Consider the following 27,328-nt stretch of genomic DNA (forward strand, 5'->3'; position numbering starts at 1 on the left):
AGCTGTATTAACAGTCAAATCTAAGAATAACAAAAACAATAAAATTTTGTTTTATGTTATAATTGATATCATTGCAGGTGGAGCAGGTGGAGAAAATGAGCGTACAGTGGACTAGTGGACTGTGCAAACATTATGTTCCAATGAAGTGACACATGCAATATATTTAAGCAGACAAAATGAGTTGCATTCACAGTGTTGAGTCCTTTGCTAGAAAGAAAATCAATGTGGAAACGCTTTGTGTTCTGCATTGATCTGATGCAGGTAAAATGCAACATCCATTTAAAGAGGGAACAATCTTCCTCAAAGACAACCAAAAAGTGGTCACTCTCACTTTGAATGTGGATTCCTTACTGATCAAGCTTTAATGGAAAGGACAACCAGACTAAACTGATTGTTTTCTAATCAGCTCTTAATTGCCAAGTGGCTTCTCACCTGAGTTACGAGGCAATTACCTCCCCCAGAACTGACACTTCGATAACAGAATCATTACTGGACATTTCAGCTTCCACTGCTGTGTCGGCCTTGCAACTCACACTTTGATCCCCTGCCACAACTGTGAGGACACACCTGAGAGACACAGAAACTCGCAATGGCAGGACAAAGGAAATCAATGAAAGCAGCTTAATGTGGTAAAACCATGTTGACACTGAACCAATCTTGATAGAGCAGAGGGCCAAGCAGTGCAAAGCCAACAGACTCTTTAACGAGAAGATATTTGATTAATTAAAATTCAAAGCTACGTTATAAATCTACTTATGGTCTGATTATTACCACATAACACTGACACTTGATAAAAATAAGAGTAAGCATCCAACCTCACTTGTAATTTAAAGGAATAGTTTGACAAGTCTGGACAGGAAATATGTAGCTGCAATTTAGCTTAGCATGGGCACTAGTAACTTCCTGGAGTCTCTACTGGCTGCTTGGCAACTGGTCCAAGCCAAGAAAATGTCCTGCATATAACCCCTCTTTAAAACCAAGAATTGTTGTTATTAGGCAAGAAAACAAATCGGCGCATTACTCAAAATGTCAAACTACTCTGTTGATGAGATGCCTTTAGTCAATAAAGTTGATCAGCAAGTAAAATAATATCTAATAGTGTTCAACTGACAAAAAGGGCCTGTAGCCTCGGAATACAGCAACTCTGAAGAACATCATATTGAGTCATTTTGCATGTGTGTTGCAGAGAAACTGGTCAGCTCACACTTTAGACTTACCATTTATTAATTTTCCTCAAGTCACAAACCAACACATACTCAGTTGGCAAGTAAGCTTTCAGTCTATGTACCCTCTGTACCATTTATTCTAGGAATAAAGCCACATGTGCACAGCCAGAATGTGCCAGTATTGAAAAACTGGGTTGTGTGTTTTTGTGGTGAATGGCATGGGGATAGTATTCAGTGAGTTTGGTTGTGGCTATGAAGAGAAGTGTAAAATTAATGGCCACTACTGCAACTTTATAACAATAGTAAAAGGCAGTAAAAAGCAAAAGAAACATGATGCTACACGAAAAAAAAAAAAAAGACTAAACAAAAGTTTATATCGATAACTTCCCCAGCAACACACGTGGGCTGTTTGAACGCCTGACACTTCCGCCTCAGGCTACTGTAGGTGGACCTCTCAGCTCACCAGATGAGTGCTAAGAGGGGACTTGACCAATTGACAATAAGGAAGATGGGATAATGTATAATGTTTCATACTGAAAGAATGAACAGAATAAGAGACAAGCAGCCTGCTGTGGGTAAGTTAAAACGCTGTGTAGTTATAATTAAAATTATTACTAAGTATTGATTTATGCATTGCTAAAATAAAAGAAGTTGTACCATGGAGATAACTAAATAGCTTAGGTGAGAACTTACACAGAAGTGGTGCAACCCAGTGCAGACATTTAAAGAAAACAAAGCCACCATGTCATTTTCACAGATATGTTTTTATTTGTCAAACTGAAAGAGCTTTTGTTTGAAGCAACATCTTTTTTGGACTGTACACAGTTTCTCACCCTCCTCTGCAGGCTCGAACGTAACCACCATTATAATAGGTACATTTTCTAGATAATGATTGACACTCAGACTGAGGAGGTAAGACATGATATGTGAACAGCTGACACAGAAATACAGGATGAGTTTTCAATATGCTCCCTTTTTGAACCTGCGAGATGAAGTTTTACAATGCACAAGACAATCAAAGGTGAATACAAACTAAAGGCTATTAGATCTTTATGATATGCAAGAACATAATGTGCCTCTGGACATGTTTGTTATACTGTACTGTTCAAACTCATACATCATGCACACTTCCTCAAAGCTTTGTAGCAGGCCTGCTGACAGGAAGCTGACTACAAAGATCAATCAGAGCAGATGCTGGCCAAGATATAGCAATTTAGCAATAAACAATTTAAGTCCAAATGGAACATGTTCAAGAGAAATAATCTGTGAGAAGTAATCTGTTTATGCTTATCCTGTGTCCATGAAAGAATGACACACCACTAACAATTCTCACATTTCACATTGTTCATCTACAGCAAAGTCTTTGAGTGTAACGTACATTGAAGGGTCAGGTTTAGCAACATAACAGAATTGAACCTTTCCAAGAAATCCCTATCTTAAAACAAATCTGGGCAATTATAGTATACTATATCATATATTGCCAAATCAGAACACAGTCGGCTAAACAGATTATCCAGATAAAATGTTTTTGTTTTGTTTTCAGACTTCGTACGGTTACTTGTAAACTATAAGAACATCCATGTTGATAGCATGATAGTTGAAAATGCCCTGGCAACAACAAAGCTCCAAAATGTTAGGATGATAACACATTGTTTTTTGTCACTTAGTTTTTTCATAATTTTGGGTGTATACATCCAAAACTGAATGATTCCAATGCAGTTTTATTCACAATATACAGAACCAGTCAAACGATTGGACACAAACTTTTGACTGGTTCTGTATATAACATGATGGAAATAACAGTGCCCTCTGTCTTAGGCAATGCCTTACTTTCTCTTTCAGGCTGGGCCGCAGTCTCAGAACAAATACATTGTATTTCTACAATATGAAATGACTTGGTTAATTGTAAGGTAAGCAGGTAAGTGACTGAAAGCTGACACGTCTCAAGTGAAACATGAAGCATAAAAGTAGACATGTCTTCCTTCAGCTCTTATTCTAGCACTCGAGAGCTTTGAGAAAACTAGTGAAGAGTGGAAACCACTGGAGTAATCCAAGCCTATTTTTAAGCTGTGTAGAATGGGCTGCAAGGTTTCACACTGCTGTGATACCTCAGGTACTTGTTTGCCTCCATTTATCTAACCAGCCAAGCACTGATGTTCATTTACTGCAGGATGCAGCCAACAGCAGAACCCATAAACAGAAAATTGCATAAACTGAATGTTTTGATGTGATTGGCATCTTTATCCATTTAACCTTAATGTGTCTAAATATTTTTAGCACCCTGAAACCATCTGAACATGGAGAGCGCTGCTGTCATGTCATGTGGAAATACCCACAAGTACTTTATAATCAATTAATATATTATTTCTCATCTAGTATGATAATAAAGATCAGATCCCCTGACACAAAGATACAGCCCATATTTCATTTAGAGCTTTGTACTGGTACCACGGCTCAATATCATTGTAGATTTGAGATAATGACAATTAATATATTATTAATCCTGGACATTTGCTCTGTTTTAAAAAATAAAGAACTTAATTAGCATTTCTAATTTACCATATCAAAGGGATTAAAGGAAATAAAGTACTATATTTAAATCATGCATATATGGACATGATTTAAATAACTGCTCTCACTCATTTGACATTTTCTTTAAATAATAAACAGAGTAATCTTTAAATAGGTGGCCAAAAGTTATTCTTTTGAGGGTTAATATGAACGACATCTATCCTGAGCTTTTTTAATTGATTCAACTTAGATCTCCAAGACAACACAAAGACATTAAAGACAGATTTTATGAATCTGACAGCTGAGACAAATAACATCTAAATAAATATCAAAAAAGAACGAGCACAAACAATAATTCCAAATATCTTAGAAAAGGTGTAGTGATGATGAAATAGATTTAAAAAAAAGGAAACTCCTTATTAAGACATTTCAACTAGAGACAGCCTATACTGTAAGCCTCAGTGTCAGTGCTGCAGTAGAACGTTTAACATATCAGTATTTTTCAGAAAGCTTTTGCAGTGTGCTGTAATGTTTCAGAACTATTTAAAAATGCACATAAAAATAGGTCCCTAAATCAAAGCCATTGCTCTCAGGGCTGGAGGTTTTAAATGATTTGTCATAATATACATCTATAATTCACGCACCATGCAATTTCTTAGTCTTTTACATATAATACAAGAGCATTAATAGTGTTTTGATTGATGTAGTAATGTCCGTGTCCATTAGGGTAAAAGGATGGCTTGAGGAAGTGTAGTAATCAAAGTAAAAATATATCTGATAATGTTATAACGTGTGAAATCTACATGGTATTTTAGATGGTTTAGTGATGTTATGAAGTTGGTTAATCATGTCCGATGAAGCACGGCAGACAGATTTCACATCTTTGTTAAAAAGTGACACTGTACAATACTTCCATGGCAACAAGTTAAAACCACAGCAAGACCCCCCCTTCCGACTCCATCCCCACCCCACCCCTCCAATATATATTACAGAAGTTCATTCCAAACAGGATGGTAAATCTTGAGAAGAATAAAAAGACAAAGATCACGCCTTGAAGAGGAAACTAAAAAGACAAAAGTGGATCAGGGGCAGGTTTGAAATCATTGTACAAAAGAACAAACAGCAACCCACCACAACCAAACACGTATTCTTGAAAAATCCCTTGGAAATTGATTTCTTTTTACAGGTTGCACAGTTTATTTTTGAAATACTGGGTGAGATAATCCAGTATGCCAAGGGACAGGGGCAAGAAAGATGGAGGAATGGACTTCACTCTTCCTCTGTGCATCCGAGTATTTCTACACGCAAAGTGATCCTGCCGTACCATGACCAGGGAAGAATCCGGATGAGCCGAGCGTAGATTGGTGGATCTATCACATTCTTTCTGTGTGTGTCGTTGTCAAAGTTCCCCTGGAATACCTATTAAAACAAACAGCAGCATGGAGGAATTATTACATACCCAGAAACAACAGTCAAGTTTTTGTCTGCTTGACTGCGTTTTTTCTCTCATAAAAATCTAAGAAAAAACATTCATCCGAAAACTGAGTTTTAATGGCGCATCAATATGCGAGGGCTTTTAAGCCTAGAAAAATGGTAATCAAAGTGAACATGGTGTGGAAAAATAATGTGAAAAACCAAAGAAATTATTTTACTAAGAGGCAGGTTCAGAACATTCCCTGTGCATCTCTTCCCTGATGTCTCCAGACTGTTACCTTGAAGGCCTCATGCCTGAGCAAGAACTGAATGAAGTGCAGCCAATCAGAGCTCCAATTCAAACACTGCCAATAACAGCAGGTTCTCTGAACCCACCCCTATTCTTGGTTGTTTTCTTTTATGCACCACACATATGAGCACACCAACAGTATCCCCCTGTGGAAAATTGTTGTGTTGCGTTGTTAGAGTGCCACAGCTGGAATTCCCACCTTCGCAATTAGTAACAGACATCTACTGTTGTTTCTCCCGCTTACTGAGTAGTGTTATTAACATGCACCTTATGCTTGTTGGTTTTCAATTTTGTTGTAAGTTTTTTCACCTTGGAAATAAAACAAAGGCTTTGGTGGCTGCCAGAAATGCTGCTATAAAAGAAAAGCCCTGTTCCTCCAGTATTGGATCTGTAAAACTAGAACATATTGTGCTATGGACCAATGTGCATTCTGGATCAACACACCTAAATTGCCATGATATAATCGCTGGCGTATTCTTCAGTGTAAGTACTGAAAATCTAGTTGAATCTACTTTAACATAAACATTTAAGTTGTCAAGAGAGAGATTTTGGTGTACACACCACTTTTATACCAGTGCAATGACATTTAAGAGCATTTAGATGAGCCTTGGGACAAGGGTTAACTAACTACCAACTACAAACAAGCTAATTGTCATACTGGGACATGTGCTCTATTGTTGATTATCAGAAGCTTTGTGTTGGCGTGCGTTTAATAGACAGTAGAATGAAGTATATTAGGAAGAAATGTGTCTACAGGGACGGCTTCATTGAAGGATATGATCATTTCAATTAAACAGTCATGATTATGCCAGTTTAATTGGGATGTGATGGGATTCACTGTTGTGTGGAATGGAAAATCAGTGGGCCAGATCCAAGCAGGTGCTGGAGAAAGAGGTTGACCTTTTCGTCTCTTTCAAATAATCATAGAGCTGGTTTGCATTTAGACAGTTAAAACATGGTCTTGAAGGTTTCATTACTACAAGTGCTAAAATCACTTGCCCAGCACCAATCAAAAATCACACGAGGGATTTAAATAAAATTTTTAAGACTTTGTGCAGTTGGACAAAATATAGGAAAAAAAAATCAACACTGTGCTATACCTGACACTGGTAGAGATATTAGGTTACCACCGCCTCTGTGCTTGGTGAAGTGGAGAAATATAATCTTCTTAAGCCATATTTGATACTATTTCTGATCTCGGGTGTGCCAGGTTAAGTATACTGCCAACTGAAAGGATGGACTGACATAAGAAAAAAATATTTATGGAAACACGTCACTTGGGAAATGAAGTACTTTGTCATTCGACTGGCAACATGAGAATAATAACTGTCTAGTCAAAAAGAACATTTTATATTCAATGCAAACAAGCCCCATGAGCTCCAGGCTAATAATAGGTAAGACTGAACCTACCACTTTGAATCCATATGTCATCCAACATCATAATAAACCTAAGAGTGGCTTTACTGTACGTCACAAGATATTACAGAAAATATGACTGAGTCATGTATATAACGGAACATGTGAGAATATGAACTTTTTAATTTAACCCTTAAAACCCTTCTATAAAACTAAATGTGACAATTAACTTTTTAAAGAAGCGTGAACAAACAAGCCATTGCAGTTGCTACCACAGACAATGTTACTTCCTTTTGTCTGTCATAACATTTCCATCCATAGTCTATATACCTTACTCTTTATCAAGCATGCAACTGTTTACTTGACTCTGCAGTGTATTCAAATGATTCCTACAACACCACTGACGCTCATGTTCTGCACACTCATGGGCATTCTTCTCAAGTATATAATAGCTTCTCTAGATATCATGTTAAAATGCTCTAATAAGTGTTTATTAAGCCACTTATGCTTGATGTTGATGCTCGTGAAAACTCAAAACATTATAACTGGAAATTCCATTTGAATCTAATGCCACTTTAATCATTCTAAAACTTCTCTAAAATGAATCTTGATAAAGAATATAATTGTATAAGTCGCTCAGATTCTACTGAAGCTGTAGCATGAAACATATGGTTTACAAATATAAGATACTCCCTTGGACCTTTTGGCTGTACAGTAGCAGCTGGACATATAAGATGTAACTGTCCCCCGATCAATATATGATGATGTGACAAGATATCAAACCTCTTCCTAGAATGTGGGTGTGCTTCTATTAATATGACTGCTTTCATGAAATTGTTTTATTCTGTCGTTTCAGTACTTTTGCGAGTTACTAACACTGCAGACTACAGCTGAAATCATGTGACAGGTGTACACTTTCATTACTTTCCTTATTTCACATGTCTAATACAAACAAGCACAGGCCACCTTTTCATCCTACATTCTTTTTCATCATTTTCCTCCTGCAGTGAAAAAAATTCTCTCCCTGTCTTTTTCATCTGCACAAAGCTTAGACTGTAGTCATATTTGGTTTACATCTTGCAGACAAGCAAACAACTCTTCATCACATGGCACTCTGCCCTCTCTGTTGTTTCTATATGTTCAATACTTCTTTATATAAACTTAAATCCACATTATAGTGCTTAAGAAACAATGAAATATCCTTTTTTTCTACACTTGAATCTAACAATGGTAACATTTTAATTGAGCAGGATACTCTGTTGCAGGGTCTGCAGTGGCTAAACATATTATTGCAAAAAGTAAATCCTCTATGGACCAGAAACCATTGTGCTTTTAGGCCACTGTTATAAAAGAAGCATCTGTAAAACTGTTGTCAGGAAACCTTGAATGGCAGACAATGGGTTATTACTGTCTTTGCTGCACATTGTTAAATCAAGATGATTTAATATTTGTCAAACTTTCTCGGAGCCTGGAAAACAGTTTGTGTCTTTTCTTTTTATTATCTCAGTCGGTGTTAAGTTTATGGTATGATCCATTGTTTACTCACTTTTAGGAAACCTAGTTTTAACCCATCTCTGAATTACAATTTATGTCTAAGAGTTTAGAAACCAAATCTGCTGTTTGTATAAGAGCAGAATAGATTCCCGAGCGCAGTAAAGTGGCACTAACGGTTGATGGCAGGGTGTGCTGCCCCTGTTTAAGTATATGTTTATAGCGTTTCCCAATTGCATCCTGATTACATATATTAATATAAAAAACCTGGAGTGCACCTTTGAAACCCAGCAAAGACCACAACATTGTACCAGTTTCTAAACAATTCTGTATTGACCTGTTCGTTTCACTTTTTATTGTATTTTAGGACGGCAACATTTCACTTTGGGAAGCGAGAAATGTGTCATTTCCAGGACTGTTGCCACAACTGTAATATGACAACCAGGGCACATGATAGCATAATATAAAAGGCAGGACAGAAAGGCTATAAAAGCAGCAGCTGATTGAAATATGACAGGAATCTCTCCTAGACTGTCTGGGGAGCTGAACAGTGTCAGGGGCAATGTCTCTAAAATAAACTGGAACTGTCTGGAACAGGATATTTGAAGAATCACAATAAAAGGAAAAACACTGTAATCCTAGGAAAAAAAATGAAAAGGGATGAGCACGGTGATGAAAGTAACACAAAGCAACATATTGGCAAACAACTTTAAGTGTATAAAATAATTCAGGGGCAGAAAGAAAGTGAGTACAAAATACTGTATGTCATTTTAACTCACTACACTTGACATAAGCAATTTCACATATCTCAACCAGTAGTACTCTACTGTAAAGAATGTAAGCTAAGGAAAGATGTAAGCCATTAGCTTTAGTCAAACTCTATAAAAGCTGTAAGACAATTTGCCATCTTCTGGCATTTCCCACAGTGCTTTAAAGAGTCTTTGCTGCCATGATAAGTAAAGGGGTGCAAGCTTCACAAGTGTGCCATGTAAAGACATAATCGAAGGAAAGAAAAAAAAACTTTAAAATTTAAATGTATTTATTTATCTAATTATTTATTTGAAGATGGCCAAACACAGTGCCTTGATGGATGCCCTTTCCAAAATTTGTCAGAATTTGTTCCATGAATTTTTGGATTCTTAAATTGTTACCATCCGGTGATTCTTTTTTAAGTCAAATTAATTGTCAAGATACCAACATGTAAATATGCCAAACAGCTTCTAGACGGTTTCTGTGGATTCACTTTTGACTATTTAGTTTTTTTTGTTGTTGCTAAAAATGTGCCAGAATGATGTATTTGCAAACAATCAGTCATGATTATTGAATTATTAAAGGGTAACGTCTGTATTTTTCAACCTGGACCCTATTTATCCCCTATTTGCATCTATGGGGACAACATTTTTTAAAATTGTCCAGTTTCCAGTAAACAAGGCTGCAACATTATCCTTGTCCTTTGTCCCATGTCAAAGTCTGTCCACTAAAGTGCTTGTTTTTGTCACTGACGGGCTCAGATAATAAAATTATGGAAAGGATCCCTACAGAGGTAGACCTTTTTGTTTAACCAGAAACAGCCTCTATATAACTCTGTTTAAAGCCACCAGACTTCCTTGACAAAAATAGTAGCGGAATCGGCTGATAGTATTAGTGCTAGTTGCCAACTACTGGCAACTGAAATAGTATGTCTCACTCACACAACAATTGAGACACAAGCATGTAGTGTCATGGTTTGGCTCGCTGCCTCCCCAGTCCTAGTGTGTTCTGTCTGTATTCCCTCTCTCTTATGTTTTTGTTTTGTCATCTGTCATCTTTCCTGTGTGTTGTGTGGGTATGGCGCTCCTGGTTCTCCCTCTCCTCATCAGGGCACCTGTGGCTTCCTACTCACCTCATTTGGCAGACTGAAGCAGACCTGAAGCAGATTCTGCAATCACCACTCATGTCTTAAACCCCTGCTTTCCAACCAGTCTCTGCCAGATTGTCCGTTCACCAAAGTGGTAACAGTCGCTATAGAATCCTAGACAGCACAGCCTAACATGTAGGGCACATTCCTCTGTATGTGTCTTCAGAGTGACCCAGGAGCCACAACTCTACTCCCAACTATTGATTTTTGAGTCTTGGGTACGCATTACTAAGGGAGTATGCCTCTAGAGATACAACACTACCCATACTCCATTATTTAAACATACTGCAGTGGTCAAGGGAGCAGGTCGCTCAGCTCTCTTTGCTCTCTGCCCTCATGTTGCCTTAGCCAGGCCACTGGATACCAGGAAAGCTCAATCATGTCTTCATTGAAAGGTCAAGAGCAGCCTGCCAGCCTAGAAGAGACAGTTATACTTAATCAAACTGAAATACACTACTTCTTCTAAGAGGATGGCAATATGCATTAAACCTCACAGCAAATATTTTCCGAGACTGTAGAAAAAGAAAATATGACTATCAGTTGTTAGTCTAAAGATGATTGTATTCACAGCTATTTAACATTCAGTTACCCTCTGACCTGGAGGGAACTGAAGGCTCTAATGGCTAATTAACCCAGAGTCACCTGAGTGAAAAACTATTAAACATAAATCAATTACTTTTGTGCTTGATCGCCCCCATCAACTGACTGTGTAAATATTGACACCCCGGAAGGAGCATCGGTGCAGGAACGGGCAGAGTAGTGACCCAGGTGTGCAAAGTGTGTACAGGTGGGAATGCGGCCGAGCCGATATGTATAATTATGGAATGTATCCCAGTTTAATTATGTTTAAACAATGGACTATGTTGTTACTTGTCTCAATTACAAGTGCAGTACACAGGTATTTGGGATTTGTGTGGTAAGAAAAGGCACTCTATGGATTTTGTAGAGGGATACTACTGTGTGTACCACAGTGCCCTGCTTTGACAACATCTGTATTCTGACTGAGCCTCCTTCCTCAATCTAGATCTAACTGCCTGCAGCCTCTGCCACACAGGAGCTGGAGGGGGGAGCTGAGAAGAATACTTACAAGCCTCTACCACTCTGCCCAAACCAGATACCCACCCACACACACACACACACACACACACACAAGTTCATAGTATATCCCTGCCAAGTTGTGCATTGTGATGTGGCAGTAGGAGCCTCGGGAGTCCAACAGCCAAATGTGTCCTCTAGCATTAATGGCTGCTTCAGCTGACTGAAGGGGGAAAACACCTTGAAGAATCATACATCTGAACAGCCCCTTGGCTCCATCGAGGGACAAACTGATTGACATTCTCAGAAGCCTTGCTAAACACGCCTGCCCTCTAATACAGAGCACACACTCAGATTGGCTGCCTACCCTTGGTTTTGCTCTGAATTATACAGCAATAACAATGCAGGAAAAGATAGAGATAGATATATGAAAAAATAGCTTGTGACAAAAGTGCTTCTCTCCACTGTGTTATTTTGAGAAAAATAATAAACATAAATGATTCCTGATGTAACCAGTATTTTTCACCTCCTTCCCTTTGCTATCTCAGATGATGCTTGCTAGGCCTTCGCATGTCATCCAGTGCTCAGTATTGAGATGGCTTGAGAGAAAATCATGGTGAGCATGCAGTGTCCTGTATCTAAAGATCATCATGGGTATTGAAATTACAAATTTCTCAAGCAAGGAATTTGAACTGCAGAAATGGAAAAATATTTCCAAGCATTGGCTGCTTCACTGGAAAAGGGCATCAATTGATATCTGGCTATTGAAAGGTGTTATTTGCCATAACAATGTGTTGTCATATTTCAGCTGTAGGTCTATCACACCAAGCCAAGCAAAATAAATCCCTTCTTTAAGAAAATCCCATTTTGAAATGGCAGTTGAAGTAACCACATATACTCCACAGACTGCTCAGCATCAGTTTTCATGAGAAAGCCAGACATCATAGCTTATGGTTTTATCTGTGGTGAACTATGAAATTGAGTGTGACAGAAAATTAAAGACAAAATTATTTTAAATCATTAAAAAACTATCCAGAAATGCTTTTTATATTGGATTATTATTTCTAAATATGTGAAACAAATCTGCAGTAATGAATTAATGTGAAGCAATATGATCCTTGAATCTAGCGAAATCTAAATCATTCTATCTTCAATTATTAATAGCATACAATGCCAAATAAGAGTCTAAAATTCTTCAATTCACATTCTAACATGGGACTTTTACTGGAAACTGGTTTGTTTGATTGTTTAATCTTATCGCCTCAGCCCCTCACACATTCTATCTGCATCTGAATATCTTAGAAGCACTCAAATTTGAATTATCTGCACAAACTTTTCCACTTAACAAATTATGTTATTGTAAATTATGCACAACAACAAATATTTCAATTAAGTGGAACAACTTTTACACATTCAAACAGTTGGAGTTTGTATCATTGGATCTTTCATACATATTCACTGTTGATTATTCAAGAAAATATCTTCCAAATTATATAATTATGTTCAAGATACAGAGATTAAGATATAGATGAAGACTGCACTGCAAGATTAGAGCAGAAGGAAGATATAGATATATGATGATCTCAGTGTATAACAGAGTGATTTCAAGTTCCTCTACTGTATTTGCTTTATGTTTGATGTGCATGTTTGGATTCTACCAGAGCTCAATTTCTTGATTTTCCATAGTCAACACATCACCAATACATGAATAAGCAGAAGACATAGGGCTTATCTTTCAATAACACAGCAAGAGAGAAAAGCAAACACTACCTCTCTTGCCACCAGTATCTGAAAGACAAGGGGCTTCAGCTTTAGCTGTAACCCTGTGCCTGCAGCTCTCCTGATATCAGCAGAAACGCTGCTGCAGCCCTGCCTCTGTTGTCGTGGGCGATTGGAATGGACGTGTACTCTGTTGAAGGGCCGTAAACAAGATTTTCAGCATCGCACTGGCCAGGCCAGGTTGACAGCGTGCTCTTATCTGATCCCAAATAAGAGAGAGGCAGTAGGACAGACCAGGCAAGCTCAGTTTGAACCAAAGATAAGAAGATGCTAAAGGGAAGTCGAAAGGAGGAACAGACAGGGAGACAACAGACAGTCCCAGAAATGGACATTTTCACATTTAATGCTTAAAAGTTTTTGACATTTGCTGCTTTGTATCTTTGTCTGCTTTGTTCTGTTCTCTGTATCTCTCTACCCAGAATGCACCTTTCCTTCATGGTGTGATATATAATTAAAAACTTCAGTTCTCAAAGTCCCCACAGACACGCATTCATGATTTCACTATATTTGTCTGTATGTATGCTTTGCATACATGTTAATAAGGATGTATTTTATTTGATTAACAGTTTTGTCAGTTAATATGTTTGTGTTTACACGAATATGTGTAGATGTGGCTTAAACCTGTGCGACTTGTGTTGGATCATGGTTATTACGGGCTGTGAAAGTTCCTTACCTTGTCCTTCCCCTGTTTCTCATCTTGATATATATTCCACCGCTCTCCATCATTGCTGTATGCCAGCTTGTATGAGCCGACAAACTGGACATGGCCAAAGTCTTTAGCTCCCTGGGTGATGATACCTGTGACCTTGGTAGGCACAAGCAAGTCCGCCTGAAAGACGAAAGAAAAGGAGAGAAAAATAGTAGAATGATACATTTAATTTCACAAGAAACTTAGCTTGTGAGAAAGTGTCAGAGATGCAACATTTTCACAATCTAGTCAGCATCTTTTTATTTTTTATTTGCTGTCAGAGGATTTACTGTATAAAGATACTGGGTGCAAAAAGTCAGTTTCAATTATTCACAGAATATTGAACAACAAGTCCACAATCTTGCCTCAGCAAAACAGAAATCGCACGCCGCAGCAGCTTCTGAGAGCCAAACAGGACCATTTCGGTTAATTTTTAATAGGTTCTCATTTGTTGCAAACAATTTACAGCACAAGGCTGCTAAGCCTTAAACAAACAAACTATTACTTTTATTAACATTTTAGCGTACAATTATGCTTCATTATTTAGAAAAGCATACAACACTGTTGGACACGGTTGGAATTGAAAACGTAGTAAAGCTAAACCCTAAAATGCATGACAACACAATAAATACTATAGCTCCCTCACATGTACCTGGTTCCCTCTGCAATTATGTTTAAAACAGGTCAAGAATTTTTCTAAGTAAGATATTTCCATCATGTTAATTATGTCAAACGAATAATGTATGTGAACTATCTAAAGTAGACATTAAGAAGAAGGCTTTACCCATGAACATGAGCAGTGCAGTGAAAAAATACTGCTCATATTGTAATGGAACATCAAGGGTAGTATTGCAAAATAAGTCACTCCCACTGATCTTTTATAAGCATAAAGCAGTGGGTGTTGTGTTATGTTAAAGTTCATTCCACATAATGGAAACTGTACAGAAATACCTTTAAATCTCTGTACCACATTAAGCCAAATGTTTAATGCTGTTTTGTATATAATTAAGCAACTTAAAAAATATGATAATGTAAAAATATGTAAATAATTGATAGCATTGCCTTGTGCATTTTCAATGCTTAAAATGCTATTATCCTAAATGTGACAGTAAAACTGTCTCACTTACTTCTACATAGCATCAAGCGTCAGTACAGGATGACAAACAGGGTGCGGCTTGGCATTTTGCTGTCACATGGCAAAAATTTAGAAGCACAAGGAGAGCAAGAGAGAGAAACATAAGCATGCATATTTATTTCTTCTGCTGAATATACACAACACTGAAACAACCATACATCAAACTAATTGGTCTGGTCATAGGCCAACATATACTGAGTCACACTGCTCTGGCAAAATAAAAAAAAGGGCCCTGCATAGATTAAACAAATAAGCAAACAAAGTGAAGCAATGCATGAGTTATGGCTCAGTTTCAATCCACCTGCTGGTCTCGACACATTGCAGCACACCATTGTGCATCTCAGCACATCGCACAACACTTTTATTGCCTGCAATATGTTACAAACCCTGAAACAATTTTTTTTTTCCTGAGCAGTGATGTTAACGAGCTCACTCAAGAGTTTTCTTTTCTCATAAGGTTTCAACACTGCTTTAGAGCTTCTCTTTCCTACCAACTACTTCAAGATTGACGACTGCTCCCCGGGTATTGGAGAGGCCTTCTTAAGTGCAGACCCCCTGCTGCGCACATAAGCAGGCATAATCCTGGGTCCTGAAACACATGTAGACAAAGCCATGCCTTAGTGAAGCAAACTCTTGGCTTTCTAAAAGGCATCCAAGTGGATGAACTCCCAGTTCTCCATTTGTGAAATATTAAGTTAATGAAAGTAAGACCAAAAGACATTGAAGTTCGGGTGCAGACATAATTTAGCTCTTAACTATGCTGTGTACAGGTATGCAATTATGCAGATGCTGCACTGTACGTATTCATGCTTCATTTGCTGTGAATACACTATTTATGAAGTTTCTCTGTCAAATGGAAGCAGTCGCTGCTTTCCCTTTTCGTGTAAAGTACTGCTCATTTCTGTTTCTGAATGTGGCTGTACCAGCCATGTGGAATATTTTCAAGTAATGTATATGAATAACTTCAAACAACAGCTGTTCCAACGCTATATACAATAATGCCACAACCCGCTGGATAAAGGGGGCTTGGAAAAACAGTAGAAGGGGCTGCTTGGTTGATTTAGAGGGGCATGACACAGTGCGTTGCGAAGCTTTGATTATGCTCCTGTCGCAGAACGTTGAGGTAATCTTGTTCTACCCAAGCACTCAAGTCGGCCACAGAAACAAAGACAGGCTTGAAGGGGAACCTGTAATTGCTGTCACAGGTAGCGGTCAAAAAATACAACCACCCCTAGCGACGCCGGCTCTCAACACTTTGATGCCCCAAACTGAATTAGGGAGCGAGATAAGCTTGTTAAAGCAAGGCCTCTGCTCCAGCCCCCACCTTCTGTTCTTTCTTCCATCACACTCTCAACCCCGTTGCCTCCTCCATGAGGTGTTAACCCAGACAAACTAGGAGTGTTTGAAGTCTTTGTAGCAATCTCTGAATGCTTGTGGCATAGATTTTCCAAAGAAATACAACACGAGAATCAATTTTTGGGATTTTGCTTGCTGTGTCTGAGATTAAAAAATAAGATTAATGTAGCTCTAATCTAAGCTTCCATATTCCCCAACAGTACAGCTGCACATGAAAAAGGGGCAACATTTGTGCACTTTTGCCAGACAAACACTCATCTCACCTGCTCATTAAGACAAGGTTGGTGTGTAAATCTCGTGTCCTTATGTTGAAGTGGCTTTGCCAGTGCAGGATAAAGAGATTAATGCAGTGAGAGCTGAATGAGGGCCAGTTTCCTATTCTATGAATACAGCACATGCATACATACTGCAGCATCCAGATGACATTCTCCCTCCAGCTGTGCTAATTTAACTGTTTGTGTTGAAGACTCATTTAATCTTCAAAAGGCTATGTGTGTGTATACTTTTGCTATACTTTCCTTGGTCACAGTACAGAATTGTGTGCACAAAACTCACAGAGCCACGAGGAGGACATTGCTATGGCCCATCAACCCCACAACAGGACGGCTATCATTAAAGCTTAAAGCTGTTGCGTGTGTGCTGTTTCACTGCTCTTCTCTCTACAGGAAGTGCTGATAAACCTATAGCAGGTCATTCTCTTCATACAGTGAAACAAAACAACATAATCTTTATTATGTAAACTTCATATGATACCGCTTAACATGAAATAAAATATATATGAAATAAAAGCTCTAAGAATTCTCCTAAGAGACCATATTGTTGTCAAAATGTCTAGCAAAAAAGTGCATTAATACTGGACATGTGGGGTTTGAAACAAGTAGGCATTTAGGAGCTCTCTATCTCTCTCTCTAATGTAATGTTTATTTAGATGAAAATTATAAAAGTTATATAATTAAATCAAACTAGTTATATTAAAGAAGAATCATAAAACATATGTCAGACATGCAGCTAATACACACTTGTAGATCTGCATGTACATGTACATAAAATCTTTTTGAAAATATGTTTCTAATCCTGGTCCTCAGGGCTCCAAGCATGGTTGGTTTTCCGTGGTTCTACCAGAGCAATTCTAGTTCCTGATAAACAGCATGGAAAACTACTAATGTAGGACACAAAGAATGATATAACACTTTCCAGACAAGAATATGCACAATAGAGCATAGACACTGGAAGCAGTCACTCTTCTAGTACTGAAAGCTTCATTTACAGCTAACACACTAATACAGGCTAAACGCGTAATATTTTTTTGTTACACATCAGTGAAAAAATATTTGTAATGATTAATATTGCTATGTTTATAACTGGGTAGAAAACGATATGATTCAAAAATACCCGTCTACAGTCACAGTGTATTTTTGTGAGATTTGTTAATAGTGTACGGAGCAAACAACCTGACAACAAAACCTTAGTGCATGTTCACATGCTATCACTTTCATTGGTGGACCTGGAGGTAAAAGTGGGAGCCATCACAGCCCCATGGGCCATAGGAGAAGTGACCTGAAAGAGTCCCATTTGAATAAAATTTTACATGATATGTCAGATCTGCCTGGTATCTGAAAATAGTATTACATGCTGCATGCCAATAAAGGCTATTTTTTGCTGCTGCAGGCCTACTATCTTCAGAAAAGACCCTTAACCTGAAAAGCAAAGTTAAAATGGCCAAATAATGAGGGATGAGGCAGGAGGCAGACAATTTCCAGACAGATGGCTGACTGAGTGCAGCACTTCTGGACTGAGTGCAAAGAAAAGTCTGTTTGTGTCATGACACCTTTCTGAGTTTAAAAAAGTGCCATTCCACACAGAGGTGAGCCGGCTTAGCCAATTCTGTGATGAACGAGGAGTCTCACTGAAGTTGAAAGGTTGTTAAGTGACATGTATGGCTTTTTCTGTGTGAAAGCACATAGTCCCAGTACCATGAAAGTGAAAATGAACAGATATAAAATAGGGCGCTGCATACTTACAGCCCTATGCAGCAATAGCATCAGCTCCAACAAATTAGACTAAAACTTGTATTCATTTATTTTGTTTGTTTTGTTTATAACTGTAGAAAACAAACAGCCAGTAGCCCTTCACAGACTTAGCCTGTTGGACAAAGAAGCCCTAATGTCTTATTAAAATGTAAAATCTAGGGTGCTGATTATAAATAGCTGCAGGTCAAGACGAAAAAAAAAAGAGAAAACTGTTTCTTACAAGCCAACAGCTTGCCGATGGCTAAATGTATATATTTTGAGAGGGTACGTCTTTACACATCTAGGCAGCCCTTAGAATGAGTCATGTCTGAACATGTTTTATAACTGCTACATAATGAATGTTTTAGGATGAAAGTCAATATATTAAAATGTCTCAGCTTACTAGGCTTGGTTGGTATATATATATATTTTTAATACCTTCCTGACATTTCACCAAGGTATACGGTATATGATACGATATTTGTGGAAAAAAAACAACCAAAAACATAAAAGCTGAGCTGCTTGTGATAGAATTAATAGTGGCCTACAATGCTGTCACTGGCTTTAAATAGATACGGCCCATAGAATAATGAATCAATAAGGAATAAGCGCCGTTATTATATTGAAATACTGAATACTACACAGAAGGCTATGAAACAATGATCATACCATTTTGGCCATATGGGGTTGGCACAGTGTCTGATTTTACATAGAACTACCGGTTTTCTCCCAATAAGTTAATATACAGCATATTATGATGTAAATGCTGTTGTAAATAACAATGTGAAAAGAAAGAAGCTTTTAAAAAATATTTAAGGTGCATGAATAAATCCAAAATTGTAACCCTATCCCTTAAGTAATGAGGCATCAGTGCATGTGTATGTGTGTGGTAGAAGAGAAAGATGTTCACAGGTGCACACAGAATATTGGATCGTTTTTAGGCCACTTGTAATAAACCTGTGAGGAACTGTGAGGTGCATGCAATTCTGTGGGCATGCGCAACTTGGCACAAGACAGGTGAATTGCAAGTAAGCAAAGCCGACAGAAAATGTGTGTACTTAAGCCTCTTGTTTGCATCCCTGGTTTTGCCTCGTTGACCTCAGATCCGTGCCCCAATGTTTCTCGGTCGGCCGGTTGTCGGACTCCTCTGGAGACTGAGGTAGTTAGTTATCCGGATGTGCAGGGTGTGTGCGGGGCGGAGCTGTGCTCCGGGTTTGTTCTGGGCGTGTGCCTGAGGTTCTCGGCCCTTGACGGGTGGGTGGGTTGGCGATGACATGCAGCTGGGCTAGTTGATTTTTACCTTGTTGCTGGTTTGGCTGGCGTTGCATGGCGGCCGGAGGGCGTGCTGTGCATGGGGGATGTTGGGCTGGCGCTGGGGTGGCCCCCGGTTGGAGGGGGCGGCTGACTTTTATCGGCGGGTGCACTGTGGCCTGGGTGGCACGTTGGCTGGGAGTTGCTGCTGGTGTTTTTCTCTGCAGGCTTTCGCCGTTGTGTTCTGCCGCTTGCTTTCTCTCATTTGCTCGGCCTCGCGATTATGCAGGGGGCTGCTAGGCGGTGCGTGTCACTGTGCTCGTGCGGTGTGCGGGTTGGGGTCGTAACTCGCGCGCTGATGTTGATGACTGCTTGAAATTTTGCGGTTTGGTTGCCCGTTCCGCGGCGGTGGGGTGCCGGTCGCGGGGTGGCACTGGCCTCTGTTGTGTGTCCGGGTGCCGCTCTTCTGCGGGTTCCGCCTTTTGCTTTCAGATGGCATTGATGGTGTCTTTGGCATTTGCTGGGCAGGTCGGGGTCTTACGCGTTCGCGGCGCGATTCGTCTGGAAGTTGACTTCTTTCCCACCCCTATTGGCTACTGGGGGTCTTGCCTGCCTGTCGCTGCGGCGCGGTTGTGGCATCCCACTCTCACTATGAACTACATTCTGTCACAGGCTTATGTAAACAAACATATACACACACATACAGACACAGCACTCCGACACATACAGTCTCACATATAGATACACACACACACACACACAAAGGTTCTCCCTGGTAGAATTATTCTTGATGTTTTTCATTCAGTTACTTATTTAAATTAATTGTTATTATTTCAGTTCTCACTGCTGTGCTGTGTTGTGTTGTTTATTTATGTTGCCTGATTTTTTTCTCGTTTTCACTTCTCTCTCAATTGTCTTCCTATGTCAGCTGTTTATTGCTGCTGTTCAGCTGGTTGTCTCTTTGTTTTTGTTTGTTTGTGTGTTTGTTGTTTGTTTCTCTCTGTCCCAAGCCCCCCTCCCCGTTCTCTTGCAGGTTTTGTTGCTTTCTGCAATTGGTGTTTCCTTCTGCTATTTCCTGTTTTCCCCACCCCCCCATCCCCGTTCTCTTACAGGTGTTGCCCTCTCTCTGTGCTGTGTGTTTATGTGGTGTTTCTATTCCCCATCTGTCCCCTGTCTGGCCCGGTGACAAATAAATTTGAATAAATAACAATACAGACAAAGGAGTATATTATTACTCTCTTGTTAAAGTAAAATCTGTGTGGCACAATATGGTATCCAGCTCCTCATACTCTTACCAGGTTGCCGGGCAGGACAGTTTAAAAATAATTAAAATAAAGCCTATTTTGGAGCCAACTAAATAACGAGCGTAGTAGAAGACTTGACAATTCTGATTCGACTATGTAAATCCTTAGTCGGGGCCACCCCCCTAAATTTATGTTGTTTTACTGTTTATTTTGTAGGTTAGCTAACTTGGGCATTACCATATTGCTTGCCTAATGTGGCTAGCAGGCTGGGCGATGTTGGACTAATGTTGTAATGTAATATAAGCTTCATTTGAAGCCCCCTAAATGACAAGCAAAATAGACGACTTGACACCTTACCGTAACACCTTGATACCACCCAAGATAAACATTGCTTAAAATTGAATAGCAAACAAAGCAGAGGTGTATGACTTAACGCCATAGAAGATTTGTGTGTGTGCCTCAGGTTACAACTTATAATACTATTTAACTAAGCACAACCTAAACCGGACTAATCTTTACCGCATTTTTATGCTGCGGCCACACTACTTGGAACCTGGATACCCTTGTGTTTATGTTCTTTAAGGAGGTGGTTTCACGCTCCATCACTACATCATGACTCATTCTGTCTCGCTCTTTCTTAGGGATACACAAACACCTACAGACAAACTCTCAATCCGCTTCATTTTTTTCATTCTCTTGTTGTTTCTTCTCCTACTATGTGATTTATCATTTTTTGTGTTTCTGTGACTATTTGTCTCACTCAGTGGATGTTGTGTTGTGTAGGACCTTACATCAAAGTCTATACATTACCAGGCTCCATGTCAAAGATCTGTGACTGAAATGAATGTTAAGTCCTCTTTGATGAGGTGTTTCCACATGGGGTAGTGGGATGTCAGAAGGTATGAATGCCTGCTGAGTGTTCACACAGAGAAGGGAAGGTATGTAGACAGCCACAAGTGAGAGACAGTTGCCTTTGAGCATTGAGGATATTAAAGGCTATGTCATACAGATACAGTCCCCAAGTGACTGCATCATATTGTTTCAGGCTGGTTAGTGTGGCACTGACCACATTCCAGCATGAACTTAAACATTTTCTCCTTTTTGAAATGTGACTTTGTATACAATGTTTTGGAAAGTGCAAAATGTGGAATGTGAATCAAATGCACTCTGCTGAAATAAACACCTCCATGTGGAATGAGCTGTTCTGACACGAGGATAGATGTCTTTGTTACAGAGCAAGATTACTTGTTTTGGCAGTAGAGAGTTAGCTGGTTGGCTGGTCAAGGCACATCTTACAGCCAACATGTTCGGGATATAAACGCAGGAAAAGCACAGTGGAGTGACTCACAGTGAATTGCAAAATGGTGGCAAACACACAAATTTATAAGCCAAACACTTTTACATAGCATTGACTTCCTCACCCTTTCTCCCTCCTCCTCTTCACTCTAGTCTTCATGCCAGCGCACCGGCATGTTGCATGTAACTAATATAAAATCTAAATATCTACATTTTTCCCATCTCCACAGTATGCCTCACATGATGAATGACACCTGCATGTAGATAACCCTAAGCAATCTGCAAAGACCATCTTTCAAAAGGAGTATGCTCAGAGTGCAGTCAAACATTTTTAGCCATGGTAGCAGAATGGCTCTAGGGATAGCAATGATGTTCCAATACATTGGCCATGAAATTTAGATCAGATATCAATGGTGCCTACTTATTTTGGTTATACCCTAATTTCTTATCTACTGCACCAGAAGCAGGTCATAATCTTTCATGGATAGTCATGAAATTTGGTACAGACATTCATGTTCCCTCCAGAATGAATTGTAATAAAACTGGTGATCCCAGGTAAAGATTTCAATTGCCCAATACTTTGGTTTATGACCACATACCTGCAAAGCTAATGACAGTACCATCGGTAAGTTAGATGTTGTTTTCTAGAGCTAATTAGCAAATGTTAACGTGCTAACATGATACGATGGTGAACATGGTAAACTTTATACCTGCTAAACATCAACATGCTAGCATTGTCATTGTGAGCATGTTAGCTTGCTGACCAGTCCTGGAATTGCGTCATTTTAGGGGATGGCCTCTTGGCCTTTGTTTTTTTGAGGTCACAAAGGCCAGATGCCAAGGCAACAAGACCATAACATTTGTTTTAACAATGATTTTAATTCCACGGAAATTTAACATCCCGGTAAAGAAAAAGACAGAAAAGATGCAGAGGAGAAAATAGCAATATTAGGTGGGGCAGTCTGGGGAGGAAAAAAGAAGATTTTGATGTGTTTTTAGAGGGCTAAACAAATACAGCTTGTTTAAACCCATTGAGAGAAACTACTAGAAGAATTGGAAAGTTTCAGAAGTTTTGGTGAGGCTGTGTTATGTCTGATTATATTTGCTAACATTTTAATAAAGTTTGTACAGAAAAGTTACCTCCACAGGCTTACAACACAAACTTTTTGTTTTATAGCCATCTTTTTCTCCATCTATAATTTAACACAATAATGTGCACTTTAAAACTGAAAGTGCACATTTAGACCATTAAACTATTATTTAATAGTTTATCCAAAACAAGGGAGGATTTAATAAAAGCCAGTGCATTAAAGCACAAACATTACTACCTGAAATTCAATGGGGCCGCTCACAGCACAGCACATAAAACAGCTGGGACCTTAGTTAGCATGTCAAGTTAAGCCTAAATGGCTGCATGAACTGATCAAGTGAATTGGCCATGGCAAAAGGAACAGGAAGGAATCCAACCATGGTAGTCTGGATCATTTGGAGCCATTACAGCAAGGAGAACAGCATCTGTAGAACCAGCGAGTTACTGTGTCAGCATGAGTGAAGTGAGTGACTCAGATCCATATGCGTAAAAAATGGCCTAGACGCTGCACTAGTAAGGGACTATGGGGATTTCACACTCTGTTTAATGTTCACCGTGACTAGACATGTGATGGACACTCACTGATAAAATCTAAAGTAGTGTGTCTCCCTGTGTGATCTTGTCTGAAATAAAATCTGTAATTCATGCTGGGGGGGAAAAACTGCTTTTTGTTGGAATATTAAGCAAGTGTAATATGTGAAATGATTTAATGATCTGAAATAAGATGCTCCCATTCTAACAATGATGATACAGGTTTTAAAAAGTCCTACAAAATAGGCGAGTTAAAAATAAAATCGTTTACAACTCTGGCTGCTGCACTTACAGCTCATCATGCCTCCCTCATCTCTCCCCTCTCCTGCTTCTCACATGGTATATAAAATATTCCTATCAAATCCACACACGTGTGCGCACATACACACATATGCTCTCTGCACAAAAACGGCACGGTGTGCTTCACAAGTAAAAAGGAAACAATGAAATTACAAAATAGATCAAATTTATGGACATAAGTGGTCTTTGCAATCTGATACTTACCCTGAAATTTATCAATGCACAGTTTCCCATAGAGCCTTAGCTTAACTTTGAACCATTCTGAATTAATCATAATACTGTAGCATACATCTCGTATCAGTGCTGCATAACTGCAGTGCACACTCTCCTGGGTGCATAACATAAAGATGTCTGATTTAAACCATAAGATACACATGCAGAACACACTGGACCCAATCTCTGCTGCACTGATTTAAACTCTGGTGCCTTCACTTCTGACAATTTCTGCAGATTCCATGATTACAGCAGGCGCTGCTGCAGACCCATGAATCACTCATCCAAAGATAAAACAGATAAATGCATCCTACGATAGCTGAGAGGGAGTGAGAGGGACAGAGGTAGAGAGAAGGAGATGAGGATCAGGATGTGGTGTTGAAGTATAAGATGGCTTCCTCGGATAATGAAAACAAAAGAGCAATATCAGACAGGTTCCAAGCAGACCAGTACATTTTAAGGATATAGTTGGAAGGAGGGGACACTAAAAACCACCCAATTGAATCAGGGAAGCAGATGGATTTACCATCCCTTCCGTAACTTCATTTGGAAGCTAATTGAATCACAATACTAGCTGCAGGGAAATTGAATAAAATAGAGCAAAGAAAGAGCCGTATTGGACAAGATTAAAATGAGGCTCTGACGATAATGCCATAATGAAATTTACATCCGGCGTGTTCCCAAATTAGTGTGGATTCTTTCTAAAATTCTTTTTGAATTCTTGGATAATGTTCTCAAGGTGATTGAATTAGCAAAAGCTGCGGGCAACATTTTTGAACCAACATACTGAATTTATGTCTATTCAAATTAGAATACTTTTTGTAATATGACAGAGACTCTAACTGTGTAGCCAGCAGTTAGATACCCAGCATTAGATGGGTCCCATCTGGCCCGCTTCTCAACACAAATCTGATAATGACCCACAACAATTCCCCATAATATGATCTTCTACATTCAAAAAACTTGCCAAGACTTATTATCATGCACACACTGTACGTGGCTTCAACGTGCAAATTCAATCTCAGCTTTGTGAAAGTGGGCAGGCACATCTGCCAAAGCAAGTGCTGGCTGAGCAATTTGCAGTCATGGTTACATCTTTTACCCTGGCTTCTATGCTATCTATGAGTGGGCAGTGCCCCAGCTCAGATCTTGTGAGCTTATTATGAAGCTCTTATGAAGGAATGTAGCTTAGTGTTGTTTACACCGACAAACTGTTGGCTCAGTTCGGAAATGTGTAAATCCTACAATGCTGTGTTGGATGAAATTTACATGCACAGAAGTATAGATGCAGCATGACAGATTAGAAGGTATGCTCAAGCAAGTGTTCATACATTTCATACTTCTTCCGCATCACAGCTGTGGCTAAATGGTCGTGTGCTTCTTACTGATTGCAACTGAAACCACCTGGAGACGTTGTCCCTCTAACATTCTGTTTCTTTAATTAGTTCAGCAAGAAAACTTGGCTGCAGGTGCTGTTCCTATTGATTCGGTTTTGTGTGCAGAGTTGTAGGACAAATAATGATAAAAAGCTGAGCAGCTGGTAGAATAAAGGATGTATTTAATGTGATTAGAACTTTGGATAGTCAGATCTACACGGGCAATTGCCTTTATCTAGTTTCAACCAGATCAATATAGCATGAGAGTAATATAAATGCAGGATGTAAGAGGATACCCTTTGTATGCTGACTAACAATTCATGGTTTTACAGAGTTTGTTTTCCATTGGGGGGGATGGGGGATAGTCAAGCTTGAAGGACGTAGAAGACAGCTCACCCTTCAAAGTTCCCAATAAATTACTTACTGTCCATTTTCCCAAGTAGTTTCAGCAAAGTACTCGCCTCTTGTTCTTTAAATAAAGACATGATCATTGCTGTTCCAGATGATCAAAATCCCTCTTAAATCCTTTCATGCTACAATGCCTTTACTCTCTCCGAGGCAGCTTTTCTGTTTTTAGAAAGGACGTGCTTCATCTTCGCTGCATAAACACTCAAGAAGAGATGAGAGTTTCAATGGGACAAATTAAAGCCATTCTCCTCTGTGGATGGATGAAACAAACACCCAGCTAATTCTATTGATTAAAAGAAATAGAGTTTGTTGTCAACAGCACTGTATTTGAAGTAGCGATTTGATTAGGAAGCTGTGCTCTGCAAAATTGGTGTAATGATAATACCCGGTTTGATTACAACAAATGCACGCTCACAGGCACTGAGTGGGAACCAATCGTTCATAGCGTCTACTTATTGTTCCTTCTAGCCTCTAATTCACGTGGGACAATGCTCTATGTGAAGTTTCAACATGCACTGATGCTTTAGGAACCATTGTCAAACAGCTGGGGTAATTTACTTCCCTTTTTCCATAACATATTCTAATAGGCAAGCCTTTCAGGTTTAAGCTAAACAAAACAAATCAGAAACAAAACCAAATGTTCCATACACAATATTGATCATAATTCAGTTTTATATTTGTTTACCACCTTATTTTTAAAGATTGTTTTAAATCTAAATTTGCAAAGTGAACTACATATTCTTTTCTTGTCACAGTTCTACATCTATTTTTTATTATTGGTCCTTACTTATTTTTTTTAACATACTTATTCCCCTAAATTCATACTGGCTCTCTCTAATTTCAAACAACCACTGAATACACATAGTATACAAAGCAAATACTTCTGTGCTTTGTATATCACCTGCACAGATTTTCACCAACTAGATCACAAGATTTGAAAGCATGTAAGTTATTAATAGTGTGTTGGTTGGTTCATAATAATCTGATCAATTTACAATTCTTATAGATCTTTTCTGTAGCATGACAATTGGATTCATATTGTATCCTTAGGTTAATATAATGTTGAAATGGTTGAAAGACATTTTTGTTATTATTTATGTGTGGTTTCCAACATAATTTATTATCAATTATCATAAAATATATCATATATGGTCAAATATTTTAAAGGGAAAATGTTCATACTTACTAAATATTCTGTGTACATGATCAACTACACAATCCTTGCTTACGTCTATAAACTCCTTATTAATGTCTCTGAACGGGAATGAATAGTCCTTATCAAAATCTATAGTCCGACATAATTTATGATCAATATGATAATGATTCCAGATGGAAATATTCCATCATATCAGCACAAGCAGGCGAGGGTTTATAGTTCCTTATCTGTATTGATCTTTGAGTTCTCTTATCGTAACTACTTTGGCTTCTTTGGGTGTTCCATTTAGTCGTATCATCACTTTGCAGTTTCTTGTC

The 27,328-nt window shown here is 38.8% G+C and overlaps 1 protein-coding gene across 2 annotated transcripts in view; it reads right to left on the reverse strand.

Annotated features, from left to right (window-relative positions):
* Positions 1-1,911: 1,911 nt before the first annotated feature.
* The window catches only part of LOC119891772 (EGF-like repeat and discoidin I-like domain-containing protein 3), a 118,407-nt gene continuing 92,990 nt past the window's right edge, over positions 1,912-27,328 (reverse strand). For both annotated transcript variants that reach the window (XM_038703630.1, XM_038703629.1), the window contains exons 9-10: positions 13,632-13,787; positions 1,912-5,096 (exon numbers count right to left, since the gene is read on the reverse strand). In XM_038703630.1, the coding sequence (XP_038559558.1) occupies positions 4,947-5,096; positions 13,632-13,787 (306 nt within the window). In that variant the 3' untranslated portion in view covers positions 1,912-4,946. The remainder of the gene's footprint in view (positions 5,097-13,631; positions 13,788-27,328) is intronic.

The sequence above is a fragment of the Micropterus salmoides genome, unplaced genomic scaffold (genome assembly GCF_014851395.1).
Source record: "Micropterus salmoides isolate LMB-PRFRI ecotype aquatic unplaced genomic scaffold, ASM1485139v1 Ms_hic_scaffold_7, whole genome shotgun sequence".
Taxonomy (NCBI): Eukaryota; Metazoa; Chordata; class Actinopteri; order Centrarchiformes; family Centrarchidae; genus Micropterus; species Micropterus salmoides.